Source organism: Falco naumanni, chromosome 9 (genome assembly GCF_017639655.2).
Source record: "Falco naumanni isolate bFalNau1 chromosome 9, bFalNau1.pat, whole genome shotgun sequence".
Classification (NCBI taxonomy): domain Eukaryota; kingdom Metazoa; phylum Chordata; class Aves; order Falconiformes; family Falconidae; genus Falco; species Falco naumanni.
The window spans coordinates 20,546,112-20,571,841 of NC_054062.1; the positions used below are offsets into that span (position 1 = coordinate 20,546,112).

General features: G+C 50.0%; 1 protein-coding gene across 1 annotated transcript; it reads right to left on the bottom strand.

Moving 5' to 3' along the window:
* Positions 1-8,103: 8,103 nt before the first annotated feature.
* DUSP5 (dual specificity phosphatase 5) lies at positions 8,104-25,328 on the bottom strand. The gene is made up of 4 exons (XM_040607390.1): positions 17,688-25,328; positions 13,298-13,440; positions 11,809-12,028; positions 8,104-9,709 (listed from the first exon to the last, which is right to left on the bottom strand). The coding sequence occupies exons 1-4, from the start codon at positions 18,079-18,081 to the stop codon at positions 9,309-9,311; spliced, it is 1,158 nt and encodes a 385-aa protein (XP_040463324.1). The 5' UTR covers positions 18,082-25,328; the 3' UTR covers positions 8,104-9,308.
* Between the last annotated feature and the right edge of the window lie 402 nt (positions 25,329-25,730).

Consider the following 25,730-nt stretch of genomic DNA (forward strand, 5'->3'; position numbering starts at 1 on the left):
GTTGAATTAATTCCACTTGGTTCACTAATTTTATAAAGCAAGCCATTGCATACACACGAAACAAATTAAACGCCTGGGTGACAGGGCAGGGCCATGCTGGCAGCTCTGCCGGCAGGCGGCGTGGGCCAGGCTAGCTCCTGCCATGGGGCAAGAGGGGCCACATCCTGTGGAGGGGGGAAACCGTCCGTATTTTTCTTTGCTCTGATGCAACGAAGGGCTTTGTTGCGTTTGGAAATTTTGTTAAAGAAACCATTGCTCAGCGGGTTTTCTTTTCTAACCCCCTGTCATAGGGAAGGGTCTCCGCAGTGGGCTGTTTATAGGGTCAGCTGTATTGGAGGACACCCCCAGGTGCACCCTCAGACCTGTTCTTGGATGGATCACGTGTGAAGGAGAAGCGAATCAGGGACCCTGGACCCCACAAAGCTGTTGCATCTGATAGCTGCCCCAGTAGTGAGGGTGAGAGCCCACAGCACACCTTAGCTTCGGTGGGGGCTGCCCTGGAGCAGAGCAGGGTTGGCGCCAGCTCACAGGCATTGGGGCAGGGTGGCTGCTTTTGGGGGGCTGCATGACATTCCCAGGGGGGCACTTGGCCATCCACTAGCAGGGCTTGGAGACAGTCCTGGGAGGACAGGATCAACTGGTTCTTGTCAAAATCAATCATCAGTGAGGGTGATTTCTGAAGACCTGCCTAATCCCAAACTCCAGGTGAAAGATCACCAGTTCAGACAGCAGTGCGAGCCTGGGAGATCAGGAGGTAAATTAACAACAGTCAATTTTACTTCCAAAGAATGTCCTCATGTTCAAGTGAGCAGTAAATGCCATCTCAGCAGTAATAGAGCCACACAGACATAAATATATGTATCCCATCTGCGGGACTGGCTGCCTGCTCTGAAGCTGCGTCTGCAGAAAGACTGATTTTTTTCTATTATAGCAGAGTGGGTGAGGGACGAAGGGGAAGCAGCAGTGCCTGTCCCAGCCTCAGAGGTGTTGCTGGTTGGATGATATCATTGACCAAAGGAATATTTTGCAACCCATTCCCAGCAGTGTCAAGACACAGACTAACTGAGGGCCACAGAGACTCCCTGGGGGAATTAGTGGGTAGATGTAGAGAAGTCTCTGAATGTCTGAGCTTGGCACACATGGCTAGCCAGTCTGTGGGGCAAGAGGCAGAGAGAGCCCATGTGGGCCTGTGACCAAAGCTGCCTCATTTTGGGACAGCTTCTTCAGTCTTTGTGGCCAGTACAGACAAAATTATGTTTGACAGAGATGCCAGACTAGACATCTGATTTCCACAGAGCATCCTGAAATACTGAGAAATCCTTTTCCTCCTGCCTCTGCTCCTCATTAGCACCCTGGAAGGAGGTGACTGCAATAAATTTGTAATTAGATTAGAACAAAAATCATTATTTTGGCTGGCCACATTCACCCAACAAAGTAATACACATCCAAACCAAAGACTTGCATCAGAACCCTTTGCCTGATTTTACTCTCTCTTTGAGCCATCTGTCTGCAGCCTCTAGATCCACAAACAAATGTGATTTTCTAACCAGGGCACCAAAACCAGCCCCAGGAAAAGGCAGACTCCTTTCTGGGAGGCATTTTCACACTAAGGCAGGTGAGCTGCTGACCTTATGGCATCTGACCGACTTTCACAAGATGCAGCAACTTCACCTGACACCGGGTGGCCTCCTCTAAGCGTGAAATTTCCTCCTGCCCTTTGAAGATCAAAAGAAAGCAAAGATAACTTCCAGCGATTTTATCATGGAAACTACAAACCACTGCCCCAGGGATTATCTTGGACCTCCCTCCCTGTTAGCTCTCAGCATTTCTCAGGTTCTTCCCAGGCGGAGCCCAGAGGCAGCAGGACATCCTCCTCTTATCACACCCTAGCTGGCAGGCTTCACCAGTGCAGCTTGTCACAGTCTCGTCCAGATAATGGACATCTCTTTTATATTTCCAGCCCTGTGAGGAAACGTCTCACCATTTATTCTACATGTTCTCCCCTTGCCCTGGCCGGCTGTGCCTGCTGTCTCCGCTGGCATCCCCAGTTCCATCCTGGACGGGGCCTGAAAAGAAGGAAATGGAAAGAGAAACCAAGATGGGAACACTGTCTGAAGCCTGCTGGCAGCCTCTCCTGCTGCCCGCAGACACCCCTGACTTGTTCTGACCACCTTTCCCCAGGATCCTGCAAGCTGGAACATCAAGCAGGGCAGTAGCCAGTAATGCAGAAGCCTTCTGCTTCCCCCTTCTTACCATGCACACAGCCGAGGCATATCCCCATCATCATATGTCACATTCAAGTCACATTTCCAGTCCAAAAAAGATCCTCACAGCTGGGTTTGGTAATCAGAACTGCCAGGAGCCACTTTAGCACTTAACAGTGCAGGGAACAACATACCTTCTCCTTCTCCCCAGTGGTGGCCCCTGATCAATTCTCGCCAGCATATCCGCCTGCATATGTCATGTTGACTGCCAGAAAACCAGCTGCTCTTCACAGCTGGATTTAGTAAACTGAACCATGTCAATGCTTTAGCACTCGGTAGCACACACATTTCTTGCCACCCACCCAGGGCTCCCATCGCCTGCTTCCTGGCAGAGTGGCTGCTCTACCCTGCGGTGGTTGTCTGAAAGTGCTGCCCGATTGGTTTTGTTTTCAACCAAGTAAAACATTATACCCTGGGGGGGGGGGAGGAGATCCCCCCCCTTCCCCCGAAAACAGCAAACCCTCTTGTAATATGGAACATATGGCATTACAAGCGCAGTACAATAAATGCATCATGGTAACGAGATTTTGTGCTTAGGATAGCCTTTGTCCATGGGTCTAATGTGCGTTGCAAACATTTGAGAAGCTTTATGCTTTTCTCAGAATGAGATCAATATCATTATCCCTGATGCAAGGCAGGGAGCAAAGACATAAGGAGGATAAGCCTGTGAGAAAAATTTAGCGAGAAATTCAAGTTCACTCTAGCAGTAAAATGCTTCTTGCGTGAGCAAAGCTACATCAGCAAAGGTCTGCTTTTTACCAACAGAGCAGAAACATCCTTTGCAGGAGAAATGAGCTGTGCTGCGGAAAACACATTTTTGCTGCTACAATTCTTTTCTATATACTCAAGGGATCCATCTGGTCAGCTTGGTCAGTCCAGGTCTCACTCACTTCCTTTATGCCATTGAGAAATGTGACTGTGCCAGCAGGAGCACACAAAGCAGCTTCATTGCTTGCCCTGGAAAGCCAAGGGCAGAGCCCACAATCAATCTCAGACTGCCTGACCCCCTGGGCTCTCCGTTAGCCACAGTAATTGTTCAGGGCAACATGGGCATTGCTAGGGAGACCTTGGGTTGATAGCACCCTGAGGAGGTGAATATACAGAGTTCCTCTCCATCCCTGTTAGAAATCTGCTTCATGTTGGCCAGCCCCTCAGGGCCCAGCCGGATGGCAGTTAATGGTCATGCTGGAATTCGTGTCAATTGATTTTCCAGTTAACTTGACTTAACATGATTGGAGGCATCAGAGCAGAGAGGATATACCCGTTGTTCCAGTTCGAGTCCTGTAGACCTCATACTCCAATGCAGCAGTCAGTTTAGTTCCAATTAGAACAAACAGTTTCTTAAAATAAAGATTTAACAGGAAGATTCATCCAGGGCCTGATCCAAAGACCATTGTGTTCAGGAGCTGTCCTCCCCACTGAAGGCAATAGTCTTTGGATCAGGGCCTGGAGGCAGCTCACAATGTATGGGCAATTTAATAACAAGAGATGACTCACTATCAAATGCCGTCTGCTTTACAAAGGAATCTCAGAAATGGAGTATCTGTGTGACAGAAATAAACCACTATTCACACACATAGACACAGAAAAAAAAAAAATTGGGGGGGGGGGGGAGGGAGAGTCCATGAAAAACTACATTGTTGTTTCACTTGGGAGACTTAAGCCTGGTCCATGGGAGTAATTTTACTAACATAAGTACCTCAGTAAAACCAAATCTGGAAAAATGGTTATGCCAAAGGGGTTTGAGGTCTTTATCAGTTTGCCTGTCATTTCTGAGCATCTAAGAGTCCCGGCAGATCAGACACCTTTATGTGCTGCCGGTCCTGAAATCCAAGTCATGACTGCAGCAAGCATGGGCTGAGGCTGGGGCAGGGAACCCTACATCATATAGCTGTAGGATTTATACTACAGGTGTTTCCCACGTCCACTCATGTACAGCATGTCTAATGGATCCCATGGATCCCATGCATGCTTTTCTCCTAGAGCTGCTTTCCACCCATGGTCTCCCTAACGTGGGTCCTATTCTGGTTTATGCAAAAAAACCCCAAGAGAAGTATGAGTGCTAGGGCAGTGCTGTCCCTAGGGGGCTTTGGAGCTTCTTTCAACCTTTCTAGTTACCACGATCACCCCTGGTCTCGAGTTACCGGCTTTCTGGGTTTGTTTGATGTTTGTACAGCTCCTAGCATGACAGGCCCTGCTAGGATTCCCAGGAGCTACGAATAATAGCCAGTGACTTCCATGGGGTAGGTTAGTACTTGAAAGGGATATCTAGGGGCCATAAATCCTCTTTAATAACTAGTCAAAGCTGGGAGAAGTGCTGAGAATTTCAGCTATAACCACAGAAGCCATTTCTCTTGATAAACTTTACGTTTCCTGCAAGTGTTCATAGGTGGAATGCATAGGGATGCATCACTGCTGCTGATAGAAAAACAAACCCATTTGGTAAGCCTTACTTAGATGTCAGAGTACTTTGAATTTTAAAGCTGAAATAAACAGGTTGAAACGACCCCACAGTTTATAATGCAATGGTAAAACAAAGTAGGACTTTACAACTGAGGCCCCAGTATCAGAACTTCATTTGATTTTCTCTGATGACTCAACCTATTTCACAAGCTATTTTCATATTCCTTATTTAGAGAACTTACTCATGTCTCGGTAAAAGCCTACGATATGATAAAGCCAAGGAACCGTAATGTGTGGTACTGGTAACACCTCCCACGCCAAAAAAAATCCTACTTCCATATTTATGTGGCTCTGCAAATTGGTTCCTGCCTTTTTCTCCCCATAGAGTGAGCTGGCAGCGTGTCTCCTCTCCAATTAGCATGAAGTCATGAAAAATGGAGATAGGGGGTCAAACTCACTATGCCTGGAGCCTCACTTACTTTTGCCGTGTTACAGGCACACTTGGACCTTTGACTTCCCAGCTAGGCAAGTGTTGTTTTGAGCACACACAGAGCAATGCCTGCAGAATACCTTGTTCATTCACACTCTGTCTCCTGAAAAAAGAAGCTCACCACCAGAAGGCAAGATGCTAAGAAGACCTACCTACCTTGTGTTGCTCAGGGACTGGGGATGGCCACTTCAATATTAACTCCCCATGGAGCAGGTGAATTTTTACCTGGATTATCCCGGTCAGGATGTAATTTCTGCGTTTTGGAAAGTCCTTTAATCAGAGAAGCAGGTGAAGCCTTTGTAACCAGCATAGGTTGCAAAACACATCAACAAATGTATGGACTAAAAGAACACATAGGGACACTTAAGGACAACACCCACCCATCCACCCCCACCCCAGATCTCTTCACAATCTGATTTGCAACCATGCAAAGACATGTATTTTTTGTGGCAGTTTTTTGAAGAGTTTGTCTTGGAGGCAAAAGGAAAGGCAGCATGTGCAAAGTAGACAGGGGCTGAGCAGCAGCACTCATGCTTGCAACATGACTGCTCTTTGCAAGCCTAAAAGAAAGGGACCAAAAGCTATGTGGCACAAGCCCTGTTCAGTCCCACACCAGGGTCTGAAGCAGCTCCTGACTGATGCCAAGGAGTTCAGGCTGTAAGGGTGCACCATCAGGAGCATTAATGGAGATGCTCACATTCCAGCACAGCCCTGAACCAGCACTTTGATGGGCAGCAGAACCTGCAAAATCCTCTTTTCTGTGATGGTTCTTCTCTGGATTCAGGTATCATATGGGATAAACTCTAATCAAAGCTTTGCCTAAGGGTACAGCATTCCTGGCATCTTTCCCTTGCTCATCTTTTCTGCTGTCTGAAAGCATCTGGCTATAGCCTTCCTCTTGGTGTTACAGCTACATAGGTCTACTTCCCATCAAAACTTTTTTTCCGAGATCCCTGTTCCAGGGTTAGCTGGCAGATGGACACAGGCACATGGAACCAGTCAGTTCAGCTATAAAATAACCCCCTAAATCTTCTACCCTGCCCAGTCTGGTGAATTTGCTCAAATAAGCTACAAAACACTGTCAGGGCTGTTCCTTTCTGTAAGGATGGAGGTAACTACTGTGTGCTGGTGTGTGGAAGCAAAAAAACAGGGTTCCTGCCCTGCCCATGAGGGTTCAGACTCACATACCCCATCTCCCAGGTAGGTGCCATGTTGATTTGTCACACTCACCTTCACACACTGGTGCTTAGGTCCTCAGCTCCTCCCTGCCCATAGGAGCAGGGTGGCCAGAGAGGGAGGAGAGCACATACTCTCACCCCAGAGCCCTGCAGTCAGATGGCTGTGATGTCCCCTCAGAGAGGTGGGATCTGCTGAAGTGGCCAAGGCGGGAGCTGAGCTGGGGGCAGAGGTTTTACATTAGCACTGAAACAGCAAAGCAGGCACCAGCACGAACATGGGAGCACATCCCACTATCCTGGATGCTGGGTCTTCCTCCTGTGGGTTGGGACCAGCCAAGCAGAGGGGAATGGTGCCCTGGGCAGGAGCGCAAACCTCAGGCTCCTGTGCACAGGCATGACAACTCCTCTTCAGGCTCCCGCAGGGCTCTGGCCCTCCATCCTCGCTGAATCCCAGCCCAGCATCTCTGCCAACGCTATCCACCAACACGCTGTGCTAAAGCTTGGGATCAGAGCCCCACTCCAAAACTAGAGCAGCTGCCTTCCCTCTCTGCTAAATACTCAGCTCCTCCGCCTGGCCTGTGATCTTTTCCAGCTGCTGTGGTCAAATTTGCCAAAGCCAGCAGTCCCTCCCTTAACCCCTTCAGCCCACTGCCTTATGCTCTTCAGGTTCCCATGGCAAACATCACCGGCTCTGCAGGGGGTTTCAGCTTCTTTATACTTGAGAAACTAAGCTGGTCCTTCCCCCAGGAGTTTTGTGCTGCTTTAACAAGCACCTTTGGCTGCTCTGTTTCTGTCAAGGCTGTAGGCCTCCATGCTCAGGATGCAACCACTCTCACTAAGCCTAGCAGCCTTTCTGCCTGGGTGCTTGTGGAAGCTGAGAGCACTTTCCAGAGTTCCCCAAGGGGAGCAGTCAGATCTTTCAGAAAATTAATTGAGCTGCTCTTACTAGATCACCTGCTTCACCTCCCTGGCTGCTGGTTCCCATGTTCAGGTTTTCCAGATCCCAGGCAGGGCTGCTGCCAGGTCCCTGATACAGGGAAGAAATCCAAGGCTCATCTCCAATGAAAGCTTCTCACCTGTCATATTTGCTTCCTTGGAGGTAAGAAGCTACACATTGATAAGCCCCACAGGGCACAGAGACTTGGTAACCAGACATCTACCATAAATTTTGACTCGATAACTTGGAAACACAGATTATAAATGTGCTGCAGTGATGAGCCAGAAAGAGCTTAAAAACTCCCAGCCAAAAAGGGGTATGAAATAGTTCAGAGGTGCTGGCACTTGAAATTATTTTTTCATTAAAAAAATGTGGAAAAGATGAGCATTACCCACATGCCCAGGTCCCTAGCATGCCACAGGCCACCCATGGGTGTCACACCAAGGCATGCAACATCCCATGGCATGTGCTCAGGAGGGAAGTGGGGGCTGTGCCTAGTTCAGATTTTCATCTTCAGCAACATGGCAGATCTCATGTAAAAGGTGCGTGAATCAAAACAGAAGTGCCTACAGGCTGCTGGGAAGTGACACCACCGTGACTCATATCATTCTGTTTAAAACAATCCTCCCCCTCACCTTCTGCCCTCCATAGAGATGCACCTTGGACAGTTCCAGCACAGAGCCCACTGTTACTTACCCCCCTCTTCAACCTCCTTGACACCATTTTTGGGCCATGGTGTTTTTCTCAGGTGACCTCTCCCATCACCAAGCTCTGCCGGAGCACTTTTGCAGCTCACTCCAAGTACAACAAACAAAACTTTCTTTTCCTGACTTTTCCTTTATTATTTTGTACACGCCATAAAAACCATTGCAGGCTTTCTTTCACATTCACGAGATCTCCTGGAAATTATTGCCATTTCCCATACATATTAAAAAAAAAAAAAGGTCAACAGACAAAGAGACCTGCTCATTCTGAGCTCCCTGCAGACACAGAAGCCCATAAGAGCGAGAGAGAAACCAGTTTTCACAGACAAAGGCTGGCTAGGTGACCACACATGCTAAGCAAGCCACGTAACACTGAACAAGACCACTTGACCACACACGATACACATTGGGAACACTTGGGAATGGTTAGTGGAGGAGTTGGCTTGGAGCTGAGCTTGTCAGGGTTGTTTTGGTTTTTTTTGGTGTAAAATCCAGCAGTTACAGTGTTATCTGATGGGAAGTAATTCTGATGAGGGTTGTGGACACATTCAAGTATTCTAGGGCTGTTCTTCTCTAACAGATGGGAGGATAATAGCTCAGCAGGGTAGCCTGATGGCTTCCGCTAAGTCCCCTGCTTTAGCTAAAAGCACATCCAGTACAAAGGCAAATGCAGAAGCACAGGAAATGCCACACCTGAATGGATCCATGGTCTGGTTTGGTATCCAGTTACACTGCGGTCAACTCCTGACACGTGGGAGACTGGAGGAGAGGGGATTTTCACCTGGTTGTGCAACAGTGTCCTGGGAAAGGAGCTCCCTCCCTCACCCCAGCCCTTTGCTCCCTGAAACATGACACAGGAGAGGAAAGGAGAAAAGCCAGAGAGAAAGCAGAACAAATACTCACTCCCACCACCTCTGCAGTTGCAAAGGTCGTGCTTTTTGTTTTGCTTTCTTCCCTGCTGCTGCTGTTTATTGCTTGAAACTTTAAATAAGGGTCTTTTCAAAAATAAAAAGGGAAGGATATGGGAACTGAGAACATACTAAATGGATTTCTCATTGCTCCCCAGGGATCTGAAAATACAGTAGTGGGTGCACACTCTGGATAAAAACCTAAAAAAGCACTTTTTTTAAAAAAAGGACAATAAAAGTTCAAAAAACCTGCCACATTTAGAGCACTTGTGTCTTACAGTCACAGCATATGGGATGTATGACCCATGACAACCATTCCATCCCAGACTAAGTCGAGGTTTCTCTATTGCACGTTCATGAAATGTTCTTGTTGGGGTCACAGTTCAGATCAGAGGACCACACCAGCTCCAGTCTCCCAGGGTGTTCAGCAGGACGAAGATGCTGTCATTGGGTTGAGTTTCAGCTGGTGGACAGGAGAGTGGATGGGCACAGAACTCAACACTGAGGTAGGAAAGGCAAAGCATGAGCCTTCAAAGTTTTTGCCCAACGTCAGTTCTTCTGCAAAGAAAGACGCAGCTTCTCGTTTGCACGAGGCGACGGCGGGGCTGGGAGTGGAAGACAAGATCTCAGACTCATATTGTAGCAACTGGCCCATGAAGCCAAAGTTTGGTGAGATCAGGCTCCGGCGCTGCTTGATGTAGTCAAAGGCTTCCTCCAGGCACAGCTTCTTTGTCTTCATGAGATATGCCATGCAGATGGTGGGAGAGCGTGAAATCCCTGCTTCACAGTGCACCAGGATCTTTCCCCCTGTTCGTCTGACATAATCTAGGGGAAAAAAAGTCATTGTAGACATCAGTTGTCATTGGGGATGGAGAGCACACTGCAACATGCACCCAGCACTGGAGGTGGAGCATGGCACACAGCCAGTCCACCAGCAAGGAGAGGTTTGCTCTTCTGTTGGCTACTAAGGGTAACAGATTAAAAAAGAAGGGGGACAAAACCCAGCCTGAGATGGAGCAGAGCTGCAGATGACAATAGGTTTCAGAATCTGTGGATCCCAATTTGGTTCTTTCTGTATTTTTCAGGAAAGTCCTTCCCTGTCTCATTCCCATGTGTCTTTCTTTTTGGAACAGCTGATTTTGCAGAGCATTGTGAGACAGAGATCAGGTATCTGGGCAATGCTTGTGTTTGCTGTACCTGCATTTCTCTGTCTGTGGCTCAAAGTTCTGACCCAAGCCTAGCCTGGCCAACCCTCCCAACATCAGGTCTTTCAAAAGCTACAGGACTGCTTTCTCATCAGCTTTGCTAGGAAAACCAGAACTTTTCTTTTCTGTAAAGTCCCAACCTAACTCCCTGCTCGGCCAGTTAGCAGCAACTGGCAGCAGTACCAGGAGTTGAGCCCTTGGTGGGTACCCTTGGGTGGAGAGGCTGAGCTCACTCCCTGGGGCCTCACCACAAAGCACACAAGAACTGGTAGGCAGTTGCTAATTACAGCCTGGTCAAAGGATGCTTGGACTTAAGTCAGGATATAAAAGGCTTATGCAAAGCACCCATTTTACACAACAGGAGCCACTGTGGTTACTCACACAACACAATGATTGTTATTAGATTAAAGAGAATGTGCTTAAAATAAGTCCTTTCCACACAAAAAAACAGTTCAAAAATAGATGTTCTCTGCTCTATTGACTTGAGCAATATGTTCAAGCTCCAATTTATGGATAACTGCGCTGAGTGTAGCGCTCAGTGAAACAACACAGAGCTGAGCAAGTTATCATTTGCCTGTCTTCAATTGTCTGCCGGGGGACTGGTGCCACCATGACCAGTTAAATATAACTACTGCACAAAATAAGACGTGGATTTGAGTCATCCCCAGCATCTACACCACACACCCAATTTAAAAGAAAGTGAAAACTAAAGTCATCCTCAAAATCTGGGAAATTGTCAAATGACTCAACTACTATCTGAAGGGGTTGGGGATGGGACAGAGGAGTGCTGTGAACTACCATTTTCCCCAAAAGCTGTAAGAAGCCTCTTACGGGGTAGGGTTCAGAGAGCACCCTCAGGTGAAGTGTTTGTAATTTTGCCTGCACTGTTGAAGGACTCAAACTCAGCTGAGCAATGTCAGCTGGTCTGTAACTGGAGTTACATTTTGTTTCTCTCACAAATGTTCCTGGAGAGTAACAGCACCGATTTCAACACCATCTTCACCCAGGCTCAAGCTATTCCACCCCACTAACCCACCCTGTGCCTCTCAGGCAGGAGCCTCTCCCTTGCGCTGCCTGGCCCAGCTGGTGTGCTGCTCACCTACCCAAGAAGGTTTGGGAGGGGATGGCCTCCTCGTTTTTTATGTATTGGGGTATTTGATTAAAGGGTGAGATAGCCAGCATGATCAAAAGGAGTTATGGAAAGAGCTCTGTGATAAGGGGAGACGCTGGATTTCTAAGACCCTGACTTCGGGATATTGCCTTGCTGTCCTGAGATAAGCTGACTCTGCTTCACCTGGCTTTTACAGGGTCTGCCATGCAAGTCCAAGGAACCAATGTGGTTTTTTCCTTTACAAGAATCAATAGACTTTGGTGTTATTCAATCACGCTTCTTCACTCCCTGTCATGCTGACGTTACACCTATGCTTGCTTTGAAAAGAAAATAAAGCTAACCAGCTCACTGCCCTGTCTGCCTGACAGCAGTCAGGAGGAGGCATTTTCCTTCCCTAGCCTTCCAGCCTGGACAGAAGGACAGAGACCTTGCTCCTCCTACCTTCCTCACAGAAATCCCTCTGCCAGGAGAGATGCTGGGGAAGGAAGGGAGCTTAAACTTTTGCTGTGACATCTAGGAACATAAAATAATGTGTCCTTCCCACCAACATGTATTTTAAAATAAATTAAAAGACATGAAGATTTGGATGTTTGTTAATTTGGACCTACCGATGAAGTCAATGGCTTCCTGGAAGTGTGAGCTGATGTCTGCCGTGTGACTGTCCTCCACTGGGATCCACTTGTAGCAATACTGGTCTTTGAAGGACTCAGAGCTTTTCCTGGAGACATTAAGCAGTGCTGTGATGTGCAGGTTGGCAAGAAACTCGCACTTGGAAGCGTGATAGGCACTGCCAAGGTAGAGAAAAGGCAGGATTTCAACTGGACCACCCTGGAAGAGAAGGAACAGAAACATGTAACTCCTTTTCAAAGGCATTTGAGCCCTGATACTTGAGAGAGGGGCAAGGGAGCCTGTGTGGATGCCCGCTCCCTCCCTCCCTGGTGTTTTTGGACCCCATTGCTGCCAGTCAGTGAACCACTGCAATGGCAAAGCCCACACAGGAAAAAGGTTTTCATTTTCTTATCCACATCTGTGAGGTACAAAGTCAGATTCAGCCCACTTGCATGCAGGATATCCCTGGCTTTCTTTAAAGCGCTGCCCCTTGGGGTGCACCTGAAGTGTTTTCATATGTGAGGCTTGCCCCCTCTGAGGCTTTTCTGAAATATGGGTGAGGTGGCGAGCTGTAGCTGAGCAGGGAGGAAGAGGATGGAGGAAAAGGCTGCTCTAGCTTAGCCCAGGGCTCAGCCCCTCCACTCACATCTCCAGAGGTGAAGCAAAGCAAAAAAATTGGAACAAGGCTCCCCATCTCCCCACACCTCCCTAGGGTGCAGCACCCTCTGCGTCATCTGCCCCAAAATGTCATCTCGGTTCCTCCTTCCTCAGCACAAACGAAGGCTGGGTGACAAGACCGCAAAAGAAAAAAAAGTCACCACCTGACACAAGGGTTTTGGAGACCGCAGGTAACTTTCCATGATGCGCAAGAGCTGCTACCAGCCCCCAGCTGTGAGCTGCATGCCCACACACAGGGGACAGCCAGGACTGCCTGGCGTGGGAGACGCTCCCAGGGGGGCAGAGGGGCATCGCTCGGGGGCTCCCCCAGCGCCAGGGAACGTGCATCCTGGCGGAAGCACCCGACCGCAGCTGACATCTCAGGGCACATACGTTCCCTGGGCCAGGCAGGCACGAGACTACTTCCCCTGTGGAAACCCCGCTTCCCCTGCCCAAAGGTGGCTGTCGAGAGATGCCGCCTCTTCTCAAAGTGGCCCCACAGCCCCAGCCCCCTCCGCCAGTTTCCTTCCTCATGGTTCACACTGCCTGACTGTGTGATAAAGACAGGTCACAAGTACAGTTTTAGGGCCAGATAGGGTGGTTTTCCTTCTTCTGTTGCCTAATTTTGGAGCCAGGCAAGAGGTGATGCTGACCAGCAGCACACACAGGGCCCCTTGTTCGACACACAGGCTGCCAGCCAGGACTGCGACAGCTTATTGACGGTCTGTGCAGCATGAGGGCCACTAGCACCCTGCCAGCTTCTAACAAAGTCCAGTGGCAGGAGGGAGAAGACCCAAGGGGAAGGTCACCCACCACAGCTGGGACACACACCTGGTCGTAAGCAGGTTTGTGGTTGGCACACTGCTTCTCACAGTGGCCGGCGAGGTTTCTCTCTGCCTCGGTCCTCTCTGGGGAAATGAGTTTTCCATCCACACAGCACTCAGGATATTGCGAGTTAAAGGTTTCATATCCCCCTAGGGAAGGGCAAGAAAAAAACAAAACAAAACACCTAACATTAGTATTTGCACTTCCAAAAACTGGTTTAATTAAATGTGGTGGAGAAATGAAGCTCCAGTACTTGCAACACAGTGGGGTAGTGCTGGTGCTGCACAGCGATGGGCCCCAGGGGGGTTAGTGCATGATGCGCTCCCCTGGGGAAATGGGTCTGTCTAAAAGGCTTTGGGCACCTGAAGAAAAACCTCCGATACCACTGACAATTATTAACTTGCCAAAAGCCAATGGATCCAGATTAAAACTGTTAGCAAATGTAATTCTGTTGAGTCTGGCAACCATTAACCCCAGCCCAGTACAGCAGCAATTAAACTCCCTCCCCCAGGTTTTATGTAAGCACTATTTCCAGTGTTTGAGACTCAGATATCTGTACGCCAGAGTCATCTTCTCTAAATCTGTCATTACTATATAGGCTGTGACAACATAAGAAATATTTTATTTGCATTTTTGAATGGACAAACACAAGAGTGGGATGCTTGCAACTGTCATTAATCACCACAATGCACAAGACAGAGAGGTAACGAAGACAACCCCACTGAAACCATTCTATTAAATAACAGCTATAAAACTTAATGAAATCCTGTGACAGCATTTGACAACTGAATAGCCCCACATGAGCTATTCTGCATGGTTAAGTACTGCATTTGTTTCATTCAGTGCGCTGCTAATGAAAAGGAATTAATCCTATTATTACATTGTTACTCAAAGTTTGTCGTCAGCTAAATCGTTGCCTGTTTCCAGGCTGAGAATACCAGAGTGTGTGCTGCAGAGAAGCACACAATCTCCAAAATGAACATGAATAAGTCAGGTAGCAGAAGCAGCCTGGAAATGTATGTGGTGTGCCACATGTCTGCCACCTGTGCTTTTTCAGAACAGAAAGGCACGGTGAAAGCTCTTGAACAGCTAGATTCAATAATCCTGAGCACCGCCTTCAAGTAAACAAGGCTCAGAAAGCAAACGCTCCAATGCGATTCATTCACCTGCAACTGTTTCGCCCTGATAAGCGGTGTTGGTGTGGGTGCCCTGGTGCAAGAGGAAGGGTTTTGAAACAAAGGAAGCGCTGAAGATCTGAGCGGCCACAGGGCCCCCGCCACCCTCGCTGCCAGGGCTGCCTGGTACAGCTACCACTGACATTTCAGCCCTGTAATGCCGGTGTCGCATTTGTTTGTGGTGTTTGAGCAGATGTATGCTCAAATTCATGACGTGCTACTGTCGCCCACTCAGTCCTGCTGTGGGGTCCTCATGTTGCAAGTGGCTGTCACAATCCAAAGCCCACTGAACATGATGAAAGTCTGTTTTCCATGACGGAGGGCAGGAGGGTGACTTTGCAGTCAACTGGCACAGGGTACCTGCACCTTTCCTCCTACTCCCCAGCCACATTCAGCCAGCTCACCCCAGAGCTCGCAGCACGAGGCAGTGGGATAAGCAGCCAAGTGACCATGGAGACCATAAGGGGGATTAATAAAATGGATATCCCCAACAACTGGGTTGATAAATTGATATCCCCAACAACTTGCAGCATGAAAAGCCAACACACACAAGCTGCTCTCTTCATCTCCAACTGCCCTTTGTGGTGTGGGCTTCTAAATCCTCATTTTGCGTAGCTGACTTTAGCTCCCCTTTGCCCCCCAACCACTGCCATCACATAGGAAAAAGATGTCCAGTTTATATAAATAGCCACTATCCCCATTTACGTCCTGTGTTGTTTTTACTCTTGAATGAACACAGAAATCCACAGGAGCCAAAGCAGCATGTGTGTTCAGACAGACATGCATGTCTCGTCTCTGGGGCAGCTAACACATGCAGCTGCTGAATGGTTAATTACAAGCCTTAGGGATCAGGATATTTGCAGACCATTCTTAAAGTGAGTCACCTCCTCATCCCATCCTCCAGCAATCTCCTCTCTTCCCCCTCCCCACTCAACCTAGCTTCCCTGAGGTCATTTCTGCAAATACTGGATTGCTCATCACAGAGAGCTGTGCTGCGCTTCGGTTTCAATCAATAAATAATAGAATCCTTGTCAGCACCCAGGGAGGATCCGTTATTTTATATTTCTGTAAGCTCTCCCCCCACCACACAAGCACTCTCTCCATGCTGGGGCTGAGCTCACCCAGAATGAAACTGCACCTACACAGATGAAAGATAAGACACACGAAACCCTTGGAAGCCAGAAAGCAAGGGAAGGAATGGGGCTTGGCATGCAACTTGGCTTGTGACGGCTCTGCACTAGCCACCCTACCTGAGGCCAGATCCCCAGGAGGCTTGGTGACCTGTTCATATCCTATCTCTGCAGCTTCTGAGGTGAGACCGACCACCTTAACCCTTAAGTAGCCAACACCTCCTCCCAGCTCCCCCACATCCAGGGAGAGCAGGAGTATAAGGGGGAACCTCAAGGAGCTTTTTTTCCTGGTGGTTTTACAGCCCATTATTTACAAAGTGGGTGCTACAGACCCACAAAGAACCCTTTCTCCTGGCCAGTGCCCAGTGCTTCAGGGTGATTTATATCCCCAACATGTCAGAGATCTTCCCCTAGACTGCAACAGCTTCCTGGGGGTCCATGGCCCCAGTGAATCAGCAGTGCTGCCCACTGAGTCACCAGCTCCTCTGGCCACACAAGATCTGAAACAGAGCTGCCGACTTCATGGGCCTGATCCTGCCACCCTGAGACCATCCAACAAAGGGGAACAGCAGCAGAAAAACGAGGAAGCTTTCCCATCCATTAAGGGGCTATCTTTTTTTAAGCCTCAAATAGTCAGGCTTTTAAGATAAGACACTTTGCAACACACAAAAGGTACAAAGCAAAGTCTACCTCAGCCCCCCACCCCAGATAAACTGCCCACAGCCACAGTCACCACTTCAAAGCTTGGGGCTGCTACATAGAGGAGGGAAGGACGATCTTGTGGCTGAACGAGCGGGCTGAGAGTCAGCAGAGCTTAATTCAGCCCCTGGTTGGCCACAGACCTCCCAGCGTGCCCTTGCAGATGTTTCTTCAACTCTGCTTTAATGAGGACCCCAAGGATTTGGTTGGCCCCCCACAATGCAGGTATCCCTGCCTCGCAGCAGCACTAGCGCCGCTTTTGGGGCGCCTGCCCGACTCCCGGGCAGGCTGGGGGTGCCCGCACAGAGCCAGGCTGGGGGCAAACCGCCCTGGGGGTCCCCCCTCGGCACCGTGCGGTACCCGGGCGGGAGGTGCCTCTGCCCCGGCGAGAATGCCCTGCGGGCACTGCTCGTTAGAGCAGGCAGAAACTGGGCACATCAGGACAAAAACTAGGGTGATGGAAGGCTTAATAAAAGTGAATTAACCCTGGCCGGTGAGGGCACGGGGGCAGAGTTTATTCAAGAGACACCGCCTGGTTTTCTCCTGCATTTATAGCCTGAGGCTATGGCGAGGGAGGGTGTGCAGAGACCCCTACTGCGGCGTGGCCCCGGCAGCCGGGTGTGCGGGGTTGGGGAGGGAGCCCCCGGGCCGGGCACTGCCCCCTCCGCGGGGGCGCACGGTGGGGCTGAGAAAACAGGGACGGCAAACGGACAAAGGCACTGCTAGGAGAAAGGAGGGGAGGACAGGGGAAGGGCGGGCTGCTCTTTTTTAAATCGTTTTATTATCCCCGGGTTACACGGAAGGAAAACAAAGAACCGTAATCAAACGGCTGTATAAAATACGCGTCCCGCGACAAGCCCCGGAGTTTCGGCTGCGGGTTTCCCCTACCGGCCCCGGTATGCCCGGCGACGGGGGGGCCTCTCCGCCCCGGGAAGAGCGGCGGGTACCCAGCCCCGGGGTCAGGGCCGCCCCGTGTCACCACCGGGCGGAGAGCAAGAAACGGTGGCCTCGGCTCTCTCTCATCTGTCAGGCCCATTTCGTTTTCCACGCAGCCCCGGTCTCTCTGCCCGCCCTCTCCCTTTGACTATCTGCAACTTCTGCTCTTCTTCCCTAATATTCTTTGCGTTCCATCAGCCTCTTAAACGCGCGGCGGGGGTGAGCGGAAAGGCATTTCGGCTCAGCCCGCAGAGTCTATCCGGGATTTATTTCCAGTGGGTGGAAAAGAAACGAAATCCCGGCGTTACCTCCCTGCCCTCCACCAATAATCAGGTTAACTGAGGGGCGCTGGTGGCGGACGGGAGCGCCGCCGGGCCGCCGCCACCGGGAGGCTTTGAGGGTCGATCCGCGCCGCTTCCCCCAACCCCGGCCCCCCTTGCCCGCCGCCCCTCTCACCTTTCAGGAAGCAGACCCTGGCCCCGGCCTCCGGCAGGCTGGAGAGCAGGGCGTTGAGGACGATCTGGGCCGTGCTGTCCTTCTTCAGCTTCTGCCAGTGCCCCGTGCCCTGGTCCAGCACCACCACGGCCGCCAGCCGGGCGGCCCCCGCCGCCCCCTCGCCGCCCAGCAGCAGCCGGGCGCGGGCTGCCGCATCGGGCACCACGAAGTGGAGCGGCACGGCCCCGCCACGGGCCCGCCGCATCACCACCGAGTTGAGGTTGACGTTGAGCGAGCCGCGGAGGCAAGAGGCCGAGTAGGACAGGTAGGGCCGGCAGTCCAGCACCAGGCAGCGGGAGGGCTCCTTCCGCAGGAGCTTCCTCAGCTGGCGGCAGTCAAGGGACGTGACTTTCATGCCGGCCGTGGGTCACGCCCAGCCGCAGCCGGGGCAGGAGCGGGAAGAGCGGCAGGAAGGCGCCCGCCGGGGATGCCGGGGGTAGCGCGGAGCCGCGGGGGCTCGGCCGGCGGCAGCGCGAGAGGGACGGAGGCACCGCGGCGAGCCCGGGCAGGGAATCCCGGCCGCCGCCACCGGGCATTTATATGAATGGGAGGCCGGGTCCTGACGACACTGCCCATATAAGGGGAGTGACGCGCCCGCCTTCCAAATATGGGCATCCCCCGCCCCGCGCCGGCCGGCGCCCCGCCCCCTGGCGGGGATCCCCTCCCTCCCCGGCAGCGGGCGGGGGCCGCGGCCGCGCAGGCAGCGTTAGTCAGGCTCGGAGGCAGAGGAAGCTGAAAAACGCCGCAAAAATTCTCCAGTCATCGGCCTGAGGCTTATCCCAGCATCACCGCGCCCCCCCCAGCCAGCGAGGAGAGCCGGGAAGCGCGCCGGGGGCGGGGGTGCAGCGCTGGGGCAGGTTTCACACGCCAGGTTGCAAAGGGGGTTTCAGTTCCCATTAATGCCCCCCTCGCTGTGTACGCCCTCACCCCCGGCAAAGCCTGAGCGCGGGCAGGGCTGCCTGCCAGGGTACTGCCACCCAGGGGACAGGGGCTGCCTGCTCCTAGATCCCCTCGGCAGGAGCCGGGTCACCTCCCCGGGCCGCAGTTTGCATCGGCCGAGTGACAGGCGTGGACTGCCTGGGGAACATCCCCGAGGATGTGGGTACCTGGCCCACAGCCTCGCAGCAAAGGAGCAAACGATCAGTAACTTGGGACAAAACAAGAGGTGCTATTTCTGCAGAATTAATGAATGCTCTGGAGAGGAGGGTGTCAGGGATGGGAGCATCCCTGCAACAGAAAAATTGCTGCCATGGCTCTTTTGGGGGGACGTCTTGTGTCCCTTTCCTTGCAGAAGACTTCTAAGCTGTAAGACTGTGCCTCAAGGTCCTGCGAGAGTTACACTACAAAGCTCAGTCTGTGCCAGTGTCCAGAACTCACGACGACAACAAGACGCACAGGAATTAAGAAATTTGGCACTTGCCCTTTCCTTGTAGATAAGTTTTGCAAAGTGACCAAAATGAGAACTGGAAATTCCTGGAAGAAGTTAGGCAAAAGGATGAGCTTCAGCCAAGCTCATTACAGCCCGGACAGATTACAGTGGAGCTGTCTAAGAGCAGGGTGTCATTTATTCTGATGGTGCCCTGAAAGTATGTTCACCTCAATAGCAGGCAGGAAGTGCCATCCCTGCCATGGATTGCCTGCAGCTGAAACAGAAGCATGAACGAGACACTGCGAGGAAAATGTTCAAGCTGATTGAAAGAATGGCAGCTACTGGTTTTGAAGCACCTCTTCTTCCTCTTCCTCTTTGAACCCCTCTGCAGCCCCTGGCTGGCTCCTTCCAACCTGGCTCCCCTCCTCTGAGTCAGTCAGGGTACGAGACGGAACAAAAATAGGAGTAGCTTGTGGGTAGGGGCAGATGTTCGCTGAGTGTCTTAGCGTGGGTGTTTGTCTTCAGCTGGCTACCGCCGTCATGGCAGCCCAGCTCCTTCCCCACTTCTGCACCGCCCTGGGAGGCAGCTGGGCATTGCCAGAGCTGCATGGCTGGGTTAGACGTCCCCATGTGCCAGCACAGTCCCTGCCAGAACTGGATCTCCACCACGAGCATTGCCACAGCTGTACCGAAAACCTTTACATCATCCCATGCGCGGGCCAAGTCTTCCCCTTTATTTTTCACTAGGTGGGGAATCTAGCACCGGCAGGGGCACAGTGACTTGTTCCCGCTCACACAGGAAACCTCCGCACCGCCTGGACACAACCTGCCTTTCCTGCCTCCCAGCCCCCAGCTTCAGGAGCCGCTTCTTCCTCCCTGAGAAGTAGCCTGGCTCCCTCGGGGCTTGGCCCCCAGTAACAGCCCAGATGGAGAACTGGTCCCAGTGCGGCACAGAGAGGGGAAGAGGGACTGTAGGCAGATGCTAGCATGCTCCCCTCCTGGGAGGAAGGAGGGGGCCAATGCAGCCGCAGGAGAGCATCATTTCCTCTCAGGAAACCCAAGTGAAATGTGAAGGGGTGGGAAAGAGCTTTTTGTCCCCCCAACTCCTGGCTGAAGTGCTAGGCTGGAGGAGAGGGCAAATCATACCAGCCCAGAAAATAAACTCTCAGGGGAATACCTGCAGTTTGGCCTGTACTGGCAGTGGGGTGTATATATCACTGACCTGACCGGCAGCTGACCTTCCTTCTTTTACACACCTAATGCTGAGCATCCAAACAACTGCCTTTCAGTAGATTACAGCTCTGCTTTTGTTTCTTAATGGAGTGAGTCATGACCACCTTTTTATTAGAAGAAAATAACAAGGCTAACAGCAGCTGTACTAATGCTTCCTCTGCTGCAGGGTGCTGGATGCAGAGTGTCCCTGACTTCTCTGCCCACCAGCGAAATGACTTGGTTGTCCTTTGAAACAGATGAGCAATCAGGGCTGATGCTGTCAGGGCTGTGGGATGGACACGGATGCTTTTCCTTGCTGGAGCAGCTCCTTTGTTTGTCAGGTGCTCCCAGCCAGAAGGGAGAAAGGGGCTCGATTCCTTAAGTGGAGGTGGTTGAGCAACTTAAACCTTCTGCTTTAGGTAGGAAACTCCCCTCCTCCCTGCAGCACTTTACATCATTCCCTCTTAGGTTCTGCTGCATCTTTCTGCTCCTCCTCCCGCTTCCCCTTAATAATCTCCCAGGCTTGTTTGTCCTTTGTCTCAGGCTTTTATCAGGGCTTTCAGATCAGCTGTTCCTTTCCTTTTCTTCCAGGCTGTATTTCCCCTAACCTAACTCATTCTTCCCTTCTCCCCTCCCCACCTCCTCCGGGCGCTTTGTTTCTGCCTGTTCTTGGTGGTGTAAAGGGAAACTTTCTCGCTGCAGCTGGGGACACTGATGTACACCCCCTCACCCCCATGTAAAAGCTCCCAGGGTACAGCATCCATGGGATAGTATCCAGCAGGCATTGCTCAAGAGCAAAATGAATGGCATTTTTGTTAGGATTTACTTCCACATTTACTTCAGCCTAAATATAGCTGTATTTTTCATGGGGTGAACGTATGCCTGTTGGAGACAATAAAACCCAAAAGGAGCTTTAACAAGGGGCTTGGGTGAATAAATGAATGTAATTTCTTGGGAGGCAAAAGCAACAAGATGAGCCAGGTTTGTAGGGCTCGAGTTGCCTGAGCTGAGATGAGGAATGCCCTGTGCTGGGTCCTACAAATGGGCTTGTCACCCCGAAGAGTTAACCCCAAACCTCAGCTGGACAAAGGTAAGAGAAAACCAGCTCTCTCACTGCTTGAAAGGAGACTGAGGGGAAGGCAGATCAAGGGTCACTCAGGAGATATGTCAGGGAGACGGTACAGAGTAACCTAAATGCTGTAGAGTCCTAGGGCTGGGGCTTAGGCTGCATCATATCCCTGCCAGGGCACAGTCCTGAACCCACATCCTCTGGTTGGTTGTGAAACGCAAGAAATTCCTCAGACGAACAAAGCATAGCACAAGACAGCAGAGAAGATGGGTTGACATTTCTTTAATGTTATTAAGATTTCCATAACATCAGCTCCTAATTCTGGAGTGGCTGATGTCAAAACACTTACAGCACAAGCAGTGAGATAAGTTTGTGCTGGTAAATGGGGAGCTGGAAGACAGGTTAATTTATGCCCAGGGCTAAAGGGCAGCTGAGCAGTGGCAAAGGATATTGTCATGCTGAGACCCCATAGGTGTCATGACTTGGTCACTCTGGAGACAAAGTCTAACAAAACAGATTGGAACATTAGCCTTGTTGCAAATTTCTCTCTTTCATCAGAGCAACCCGTTGCTAAAAGCTGATTCTAGAGGGTGAAAAGCACTATCAGACAGATTCTGCAGCATGACCCCCCTTTCCCCTTGCAGCCCCATAGGTATGATCTGATGTTACGCTGGAATCTTTTTTTCTTCCCCCAGAAAGCTAATAGAAAGGTTAGTAACTGCTTGGGTATTTTGATTAAAGAAGAGTTCATACAGGTTTTGCTTTAAATCGATATTCAGTAACAAATCCATAATCATAAGTGACTATTCCCAAAGAATTAGAAAAAAATGCATGCCACAACCTATACAACTGGGAAGAACCAACTGAATTTTGGTTTATTGTGGCCCCAGTGTCTCTCAGACCTGGTTTATATTCCCAGGTCTGCTGTCGTAAAATAGATTTAAGCTAAATGGTGCGTTGGCTTGAATGGGAGTTGCCTGCGCTCAGCACTTCTGAAAATCAGGCTGAAAGGGAATCTCAGATTTACGTCTGATTTTTACCTGACTCATGCCTACGTGACTCCAGCAACTGCTGCAAGCTGCTGTCAGCTGCTGTCAGGAGCAAAAGAGGAATAAACCAAACCTCCTGTCTCCTTTTAGAAGTCACTGTTCTTTCTGTTCCATTAGCTGATGACTTACTCCTGTGTACAGATGGACAAGCAATTTTTAAAACAGGGAATCCAGCTATCTGCACAATCAAGTTTCAGTTTCTCTGCTTGTCTGACATGGCCCAGAGCATCACGAGCCATATTGACGGAGCACTTGCCAGACCCAGTTATGAATGTAAAGAACCCATGTTCCCATTTGCAGCCACATACTATCCCTGGGGTAGCTGCAGTAATTGCTTACATGGGAAAATGATTTGTGTAGTTAGCTGCCTTTAATGTGAGACAAAGCCCTTTTGTTCTTTTATCAACTTGCCAGTTCTCATTTGTTCTTTCCTCTTCCTGCTGCCATTTCCCCGCACGCATTTCTTGCCTTACTCATCCCATCTCTTCCCTTTTCCCCGATGTATTTCCCAGGAATCCGCTCCTATTCCGCACCAGTAGATCTGCCCTTGCTACGACAGCCATCGTCAGTCCGGCTCGGTTTTCACTCACATCTCCCAGCTTATTCCTGCCCATCGGTACCCAGCCAGCCTCTCGTGCTGCAAATCCTAGTCCTTGTGTGTGGTTACTGCTTCTTTAGACTGTGGGGAGCCATCAAATGACATAAAACATCCTTACATGTGCGTTTAATTGGCTATTAGGACAAGCATATCTTGGAGAAACACTGGTTACTTTGGTCCAGATCTTCTGGAAGCTAAGTTTGATCATTGCTGCATCTGATTCCCTCTGCCTTGGTCTTTCTGACTGACTCATCTCTTTAAGCACCAGGTTGTTGCCTAGAGGGTATAGTCACATAAATATAATCCACTGCACAGTGCGTGTTACTATGCCCACTTTACAGAGAATGAGTACAGCTCCTGGGTACAGAAATGACTTTTTTAAGCTCAAAATGGAGCCGCTCATGCTTTTAGCTGAGAATGTTTTGGAGCCATTTCAGTGGGCTACACAGATATAAGCAAACAAAAAATCAACACATTCAATAAAAACCATTACACCTCTGTTTTCTACAGCATTGCCAGTAGCAAAAAAAAACCCCTTCACCCCATAGCCCATGCTTGTTTTCAGGGGTCCCCAGGCATGGTACAGGCAGGGTGAGCAGTGGGTCACGATGCTGACTATGAACTCCCTCTCTTGGCATTGTACATCCCATGCCCAAAAAGCTCTTTATCCCATCTTTGCAAAGAACAGAAAAAGTAGATCTAGGCTTCAGTCTGCCCTCTGGATATCACCCTAAATGGTATTTCTGGATGGTGTTTGGGTCTGTCGCAGAGTATCTAGAAAGCAGCTGTGGGGAAAGGGGGAAGTGGCTGGGGTCGGTGGGCAGGGGGAGGCTGTGGTGACAGCAGATGTGCCACCCAGAGCTGTGGAGGGGAAGGAGATAAACCAGACCTCTTTCACCAGCTGTAACACGAGGGGTAATGGGCTTAAAGCAAAGGAAGGCACATCTGCTGTAGGTGGAGGGAAGCTTCTCAGCAGCAGAGCGTGGGTGCTGGGGTTGCTGGCCACAGCAGGCTGCGGTTCTCCACCGCTGAGGGCTCCAAGAACAGGCTGAACAAAAGCCTGTCTGGGAAGACAGAGTCAGTTCTGCCCTGGCACAGGGGTGGGCTGGACGACCTTCCAAGGGGTCTTCCTACAAATCCTTGTGTTACAGGCTTGTGGGATCACGTTCAGACACACAAGTCGGTGACTTGGTAACTACCCTAAAATGTGTTAAATGACAATGTAACCTGAATTAATAACTTGATTAATTTCTTAATTTTTACTGAGTGTCCTTCCAGCTGAAGTTGCTCTATGGTTACTTCAAGTGTTGTCTTCCTCCCCTGACATCTGAATCATCCAGAGAAGAAAAAAATAATTTGAATTAAATACTTTTTCCCAAAACAAACCTAGCAAAATAAACTTGTAAAAAGGAAATACTTTACATCTTTTATGTTTCTTTCTCCTAGGCTCCTACTTACTTAACCCCATTTAAACTTTGTATCAGCTTATGACATCCGGTGAAAGTACACTACAGCTTATTAAAATTTAAAGCTGTTACTACAAGGGAAAACACTGAAAGCTCTTTTATGGATTAGCCATGTCGGCAGGATGTGGCTTCGACATTGTGTCCTTTTGACAGCATAGCCCACTTGAGCATCTTTGTAAAATAAAACTTCCCCATCACTTTCAGCCCATTATAGTTTTCATTCTGTGCACCAAACCCTTCCATGCCAGTAGGACTACATTCCTCCCCTGCATTTCACAGGCAAAGTAAGAGGGTATCATATGTTAACCCCAAAAAACACATAGCTATATTTAAACTGAAGTAAATGTGGAAGTAAATACTAACAAAAATGCTGTTAATTTAAAAATAGGAGAGTTAAAAAAATTGGATGATACCTGCCATGTGTTTGCTCACCTTTGTCCTCTAGGAAAGGCATGATCTGAGACCAGCAGGGCCTGAATGATGATTTGTATGGATATTATCAAACACAAAGGCTTCTTTTGAGTCAATGCTGTATTGGAAACTCTTCCCAATACAATGCTGCTGCTTATAGTACAAGTCTTCACCAGGGTTTCCTACTGGCAGAAAAGAGCCCGTGGGGTGACATAGCTGATTTCCTCTGAGATATGGCAAACGGTCTGTTGTACAGGAACTCTTGCAACAGAAATTGCCTTGCTGCTTGTTTTGCAGGCTGCACCCCCAGCAAGCCCTCATAGGCACAGACAAGGTTGTCTTTTATTTAGCTGGTGTTCCTGGGAAAGGGTGGTCTCCTCTGAGAAAGAGGCCATTCCTATCTGGGCTTATTTTCAAAGGAACTCCTTCAGCTGATGCTTTGGCTTACAGAGGCACATGCAGGCCTTGGGTCCCCATCTGCTCCCTCAGCTGCAGGTGCCTTTAATTTCACTTCCTATGACTTCCTCCCTGAGGGCGTGGGGGCCTGGAGGGGGCTGGTGCACCAAATTTAAAAGGGGGATTTCCAGGTTTATTAAGGCTCTTGTTTAATTAAAAAGAAAAAAATTACAAGCCAGGTCCTTTCCCTAGTCCTTCCCAAGTTAAGCCTGGGAAATGCCCCTTCTGACAGGGACTGCTCATGGTGGAGGACCTCTAGGGCTACCTTATTATAGCCTGTGGCTACCAGATGGTCCCATTCTACAGTCCTGATACAGTGAGTGACAGACAGTCCTCCAGAGCAGGAGGACAATGCTAACTCTATATGCTGCTCG